The 6,625-nt window shown below is 44.5% G+C and overlaps 1 protein-coding gene across 1 annotated transcript; it reads left to right on the plus strand.

The window, feature by feature from the left end:
- The first annotated feature begins 2,373 nt into the window (after window positions 1–2,373).
- Window positions 2,374–5,680, plus strand: LOC109482199 (E3 ubiquitin-protein ligase TRIM33-like). The gene is made up of 4 exons (XM_019784893.1): window positions 2,374–3,609; window positions 3,954–4,519; window positions 4,853–5,070; window positions 5,487–5,680. Exons 1-4 carry the CDS (start codon window positions 2,508–2,510, stop codon window positions 5,554–5,556), a joined length of 1,956 nt encoding a protein of 651 aa, XP_019640452.1. The 5' UTR covers window positions 2,374–2,507; the 3' UTR covers window positions 5,557–5,680.
- Window positions 5,681–6,625: the final 945 nt, after the last annotated feature.

A 6,625-nucleotide genomic window follows, 5' to 3' on the forward strand; every position in this document is an offset into this window, starting at 1 on the left:
GTCAACCCAAGTCAAAGGAAATACACGTAACTCACCTGTAAGGTACCTCACCTGGTCCATAGTCAACCCAAGTCAAAGGAAATACACGTAACTCACCTGTAAGGTGTCTCACCTGGTCTATTGTCAACCCAAGTCAAAGGAAATACACGTAACTCACCTGTAAGGTACCTCACCTGGTCTATTGTCAACCCAAGTCAAAGGAAATACACGTAACTCACCTGTAAGGTGCCTCACCTGGTCTATTGTCAACCCAAGTCAAAGGAAATACACGTCAGTCACCTGTAAGGTGCCTCACCTGGTCCCCAGACCTGACAGCCCTGCAATTATTACTTGTACGGTGCAAATGTTTCCTGTATTAGCTGCCTTACCTAGTCCCAGAGCTAAAAAAAGAGCCCAGATGTAAGAGCCACACAAAATATAACGTTGATAACCAATTTGGTCCCCATTACCTACATGTAACGTTATATGGAGTGTTACCTGGTCCCCAGAGCTTAAATCCCCTCAAATATGATCTGAACTGTGCTTTTCCTTGTCCCCAGAGGTAAGAGCCAAACAAATGCAGTGAATATAGACGTAAAAGTTGACGTTTTTGCACGTAAATCGAGGGAAAGACGCAGGTAGCCCTCCCCATACTACCGAAACTGAGGTATTGCTGCAGCATATGAGTAGCAGTCCAGCCCTACGCGTCACTTCCGGTGACCTCCAGTGACCTCCGCCTCGTTCTCGACCTCTACCCTTAGCCCAATGTGAAAAAGTATCTCCCCCGGGCTCCATCGTGAGCATCATGTGATGCACTTATTTTGCAAGACAACAGAGGGCGCTCTTCAGACCTCTCGAGTGCTTTTGGATATCTATCCAAAAGCTATTATGGAGTACTTTTGACATTGTCCATCGCCACATAGTCTCCCAATTGGGTTTTTGAAAATAGTAGAAATTTTCCAAATAGACTGAACAGTTTGGCAGAGCCGGTCGGTGGATTCGCTTTACTTACACCATCACACCTCCATGCTTACAACCAGTTGTCAGTCAACAATTCCAGTTGTTTGGGTGTGTATACTATAGTTTGATACATATCTAAATGACTTTTCTCGGTGCTTCAGTATCAGTATCTGGGAAATTTCACTCACCCCTTGAAGATATTATATTGGTTTCGCCGAGATTTCATCTCATTTGAATGTAGTGGCGGGCGTTTCAATGTTTCATATGGGTGACGAGTTCCCTCCAAGCAGAGGTTGTGAGGGACCTTTTTTTTTGTCGCTAACCCCACCAAGTTCGAGCAGTTTAGTATATGGCAGTTTCACCAACAGTCTGACCAGTGCAGTTTACATGTAAGTTTTCAGGACCGTACTCGTTCTCATCCTTGATCCTACCGACATCAGACGTGAGCCGTAAGCCGAAATGGCTGGACGCCGCAATGGAGGCAAGGAGTTGCCGGAAAAAGCTAGATGCCAAGCGTCACTGCATCGATAACTTATGTGCTTCGGAATCGGAAACAACATCCAAGTCATCACCATTTCACAAGACACAATTCCATCTAGTCACAAAGACTGCTACAAATATTCATACTTTCCACAAACTGTCAGAGATTGGAACATTTTGCCCCAAGAGATAACTGATACTGCGGAACCCACGAAGTTCAACGTTGCAGTACTTCAACACCTAAAGAAGCAGCAATAGCGCATCGCACAGCTCCCCTGCACGCTTTACCCAATCTAGGGGTGTTGTGCAGAATCCGTACAAGACAAGACAAGTAGTCTTGGTCACTTATGATTATGTCCGCTTTTATTAGCAGTCTATGCTCGAATGCTATTCCAGTACAGAGTGGATGATATCTTTTGTTCTTTGCATGCCTATAGGATTGAATGAATGCATTTTTAGCTATGTTTCGAGCATTTGGCTGGTATTCTAGTATGCCCTTTTCCTTGTTTTGCGTTCCTTCTTGAGCGATTATGCCCGCTTTTGTTAGCAATCTATGCACGAACGTTTTATGCTATTTCAGTACAGGAGTGGGTGATAACTTTTGTGTTCTTTCTGGTTCTCATTAAATGTTAGCACTAAAAATTAGTGATACACACTCATCTATTTTGTCAGTGACGATTTATTTCAAATAAACAGTTAAAAACCATGTGTCTACATTTTTATCTTAAAGAGAACATCCAAATTCCATATTTATACGTGAAGAACCCTAACCTCAAGACCACGTTGCTTTCCACTCTAAGCAAATGTTAATCGTAGCGCCAGGCATTCCTTTTTCTTTGACGCTATACTATAGGCTTGGGATAGATGTCCAGATGGAGAGTTTGCACTAAAAGCTGTTGGGAGTATACTAGTAAAGCTAAGAAACCTTTTTGTGGTAACATTATTTGGCGAGGGAATATAGCTGAGGTTACGTAACTCTAGTTTCGCTTGCTAAGGGCACGTGGTCTGGTCAAAGGTGAACGCCAAATGTAGAAAGTAAACATCACGAACAGGTGTACGTGTGTATCAGACGTTCAAAGTTGATCAAAATGGCATCCGCTTTGCTGAAGGAGATCAGTGACGACTTCCTGACGTGTCAGATCTGTCTGGAGACCTTCAGGAGGCCGAAGATTCTCGACTGCGTGCACTCCTTCTGCGAGGAGTGTCTGAAGGAGTACGTGAAACCAGGTGAGACGGAAGTGAAGTGCCCCACCTGCCAGCGCGGCACGGCACTGAAACAAGATGGCGGCGTCTCCGGACTCAAGGACAACTTCTTCATTCTGAACCTGGTGGAGACAATCGGGGCTCGGAAGAAGGTTCAGCACTCCGTGGATAAGATACCGTGTGACAGCTGTGGCGGCACGGAAGCCGTCGTATCCAGGTGTTTGACGTGTAACGACTTTCTCTGCGAATCGTGCGTGGCTATTCATCAGACACTCCGAGCGTTCAAAGGTCACCTTGTCGTGTCTCTCGACGAATTGCGGACAGGACGATACGACGGACAAACGGAGAAGCACGAGCCGACTTGTGACGCCCACGCCGGCGAGAAGATGCGGTTCTACTGTAAGACAGACGGCGTGCCGGTCTGCCGGGATTGCATCGTCCTGGACCACCCTAAACCCGGGCACAACGTTGTGAATCTCGCAGACATTACGAACGAACTGAGATCCTCCTGCCAGTATATGGTCACAGAACTACAACAGGCTTTGGGAAGCACAGAGGACGCAGTAAAGACAGTGGACAAATCCATCGAGGACATTCAAGCTAAAGGTAAAAAAGCCGAACAGCTTGTAGATGAGCAAGTCAGCCATCTTGTCACGTTTATCAAGAAACTCGGGGAGCAATGCAAGGAAAAGGTTGAGGCTACGTGCAGGCAGGAGGAGAAGCAGCAGTATGCAGAGAAAGAGAGGCTTGAGTTGAAGAAGGTGCGACTGTCCAGCACGCAGGAGTTACTCCAGACTCTCCTGTCCCGCGGCACAGATATTGAGGTGGCGAGTGCATTCAGCCAAATCAGGCAGTGCAGAGATGAACTTTGCACAGGTCAAGGGAGCAGCGTAAATCAAGTACAGTCTAAAACAACAACAGAAGCAGGAGGAAGTCGCGCTCTACTTGAGGACACGGAAGGATGGAATACGCTACTTGCCATCCAAGGTAGGTCCTTAGCTTAACTAAAATAGTACATGATGCAAATAGTACATGTAGCATGTACAAGGCCTCCTTGTTTGTTCCTATTCAGTAATACAGTACGCAACAACAACATTTCAAATTGACAACAAGATATGAAATTTCAACATACAGGACAGGTGTACAGTTGTAGCACAACAAGGAAACTATTATGTTATAACAACGCCAGTCGTCTATTCTACTTGGTCACAAATACAAGGGATTGCTGACAGGATAAATTTGTATAATACACTGCTGTACGTCCTAGTAAATCTAACTACGGTATTACTTACAGCACTTGGTGACCTGGTTCCTTTTCACTTTTTCCATAGGCACAGCCACGCGGGCATCCAAAGTTCCCAGCACTGCGCCCGGTAATGTCGCCGACATCACGTCAGGTCGAGGTGTGACTGGGACAGCAGCCATCCGCCTCCAGCCATCAGGCGCGACTGGAGGCGGAGCGATGGAGGGGAAAGGGCTCGCTGTCGCTAAAGGAGACACCACACAGAGCCGCCTACAAGTTGCTCAGCCACGAAGTCGGCGTAGCAAAGCGGTGTCCTCAGCAGCACGGCGTAAGACACCCACAGGCCAGGGAGGAACAGGAGAAAGTTTGACATCAGATGGAGGTGATGCCACACGCGATTGTTCCATTTGCATGTCATACATTACTGACCCAAAGTCCCTCCCGTGTAAACACACGTTTTGTAGAAAGTGCATAGATACAGCGTTGTCCTACAAGTCCCAGTGTCCCATTTGTGGCACCATTGTTGGAGAACTGAAAGGAAACCAGCCCCAAGGAAGCATGACGTGGGCGATCCACCTTGGAACAAGGCTTCCCGGGTACGAGAACTGTGAAGCCATCGTCATCAGCTACTACTTCCCGAATGGAATACAAGGGGTAAGTACTCAGTCTCTTCATGTTATTGGGGGAGAAATAAAGACACATTAAGTTTGATGAAACAGTTTCAAGTTGGACTTTTCTTAATTTTTCCGTTCTTTATCAAATCAGTCTGTCTCTCCTCAGTTAATCGCCGAGCAAATCTTTTCGTGGCTGCAAAACAGAATCAAATTGGCCAGGCTGTATCCATTTGACAGCAGACAGTTACCATAGACATATACTCGGTGGCAAAAATAATAACTGTCTGGCAAATGGATACAGCCTGGCCAATTTGATTGAGGCTGTCTACTCTGCTTGGATATTATGTCTTATTCACATATCCACCTAATACAGCCTGAACATCCAAATCCCGGTCGTTCCTACAAAGGCACCTCCAGAAATGCCTATCTCCCTCACAACGACGAGGGACGAGAGCTGGTCCAGCTCCTGAAACGGGCCTTTGACAATCGCCTGGTCTTCACCATTGGAACCTCCGTCACTACTGGCGCTACAGACACGGTGATCTGGAACGGCATTCCGCACAAAACAAACACCCACGGAGGAGCCTCTGGGTAAGTGCCTGATGCTGTCCCATTTGTTTAAATTTCAATGTGTCCTAAGACGTCAAATTTTCTCAAACTGAATACTAGTACACAACTCGTTTCATAAGTTCTTGTGACACGAACAAACTTCTGCAATTCATCCTAAATTATCTGGCAGACAATGAACGAAATATTCTTCTTTTATCTACCCACATACATAGTTCCAGACAATATCCTTTTATTATTTGTATAGTATTCAATGTTCTTTTACCCGTGTCATTTGCAATTAGCCTTCGAGCAGAAATTTGCAATAAAAAAATCTCAAATCTATGGCGGAGCTTTTGGCAGGTAGGCATTACCCGTAGTATGATCCCCATAATACATGTAGATGCCACACCCAAATCTGACGAGTGACTGCAATACCTTTTCTCTCCCTATATTCCTAGCTATGGCTATCCAGACCCAGGATACCTGGCAAGGCTTCGTCAAGAGTTAGCAGCAAAGGGGATCAAATGAGGTACTCTACAGGACCATATCTCTGGGCGACTTTTATTAACATGAGTCGAGACGACTTTTCTACAACCTGAATTTGTTTTCACGTTAGCTGTATATACACGATATAGAGAAATTGAAATGAATACGAGAAGTGTAAAGCATATAAACATTACACAATAGCATAATGATACAAAACAAACGGATACGTATCCCATAAGTCAACTTAGTAAAAGATGAGAATGGCCTCAAAATAGATTGCCAACTGAACATGGCCAGTATCAGGCTTAGCTTGGCCAAAGATCACTAGTTGTGTATTTTTTAAAAACTTTTCCGTGTTCGCCACGATACTTTATTCTGATTAAACATTGTAATACAACAATTACTAGTGCAAAGTACATGTTTTTCACTCAATACAGTGGTGGAGGAATACAGGAAGGTATGGAATACATCATCTCTCATAAGTTTTCTATAATGATCATTTCTGTGTCTTAACTAAGAAATATGAATAGAGTACTTTGCAATTGTTACTATGTCACATTTTTGAGCCTAACAGAACTTCATCCTGAGTAACATCCTTGGTAACATTTACTCTATTCCAGAAGTTTTTTTAACCTGTCGCACTTCAAAAACATAAGTTCATCATTTTCAACTTTATTACAAATTTTACAGATAGGACTATAGATGTTTCCTGACTCATGTCTTACTTTCCATTTGTTAAGTAAGTACTTGCAGCGTTGCATCTTATGTAATATTCTAGTTAATATAAAGAGCAACCTGAGTTATTAAAATCCAATCCAATTGGTGTATGGAGAACTATCGCCACTGTAGCTATTTGAGGGATTTCTCTGAATTCCACTGGATTGATTTAATAATTTTATTTTAGCTACGATTCTATTGATATCATTTAGCTGATGTTGTAGAAAGTGGTCACCTTGTCCTCGACTGTGCCTGCGCTGTACACGCTAGACCAGTCGGTAATCGCCATACACAGCCCTAGGGCGTCTTTCCGATCCTGTGTTACCAGACGGTGCAGCACTCTAGAGGGCTCACAGTGGTGTAGACGGACTTCGGGTTTCCACATAACACAGTT

The sequence above is a fragment of the Branchiostoma belcheri genome, unplaced genomic scaffold, assembly GCF_001625305.1.
Source record: "Branchiostoma belcheri isolate BF01 breed outbred unplaced genomic scaffold, Haploidv18h27 scaffold6, whole genome shotgun sequence".
Taxonomy (NCBI): domain Eukaryota; kingdom Metazoa; phylum Chordata; class Leptocardii; order Amphioxiformes; family Branchiostomatidae; genus Branchiostoma; species Branchiostoma belcheri.

Excerpts from the sequence above, each read along its gene's own strand:
- LOC109482199 (XM_019784893.1), top strand. The coding sequence starts at position 2,508 with ATGGCATCCGCTTTGCTGAAGGAGATCAGTGACGACTTCCTGACGTGT. Across the intron at positions 3,610-3,953 it reads TACGCTACTTGCCATCCAAG|GCACAGCCACGCGGGCATCC; the intron begins GTAGGTCCTTAG and ends CTTTTTCCATAG. Across the intron at positions 5,071-5,486 it reads ACCCACGGAGGAGCCTCTGG|CTATGGCTATCCAGACCCAG; the intron begins GTAAGTGCCTGA and ends CTATATTCCTAG.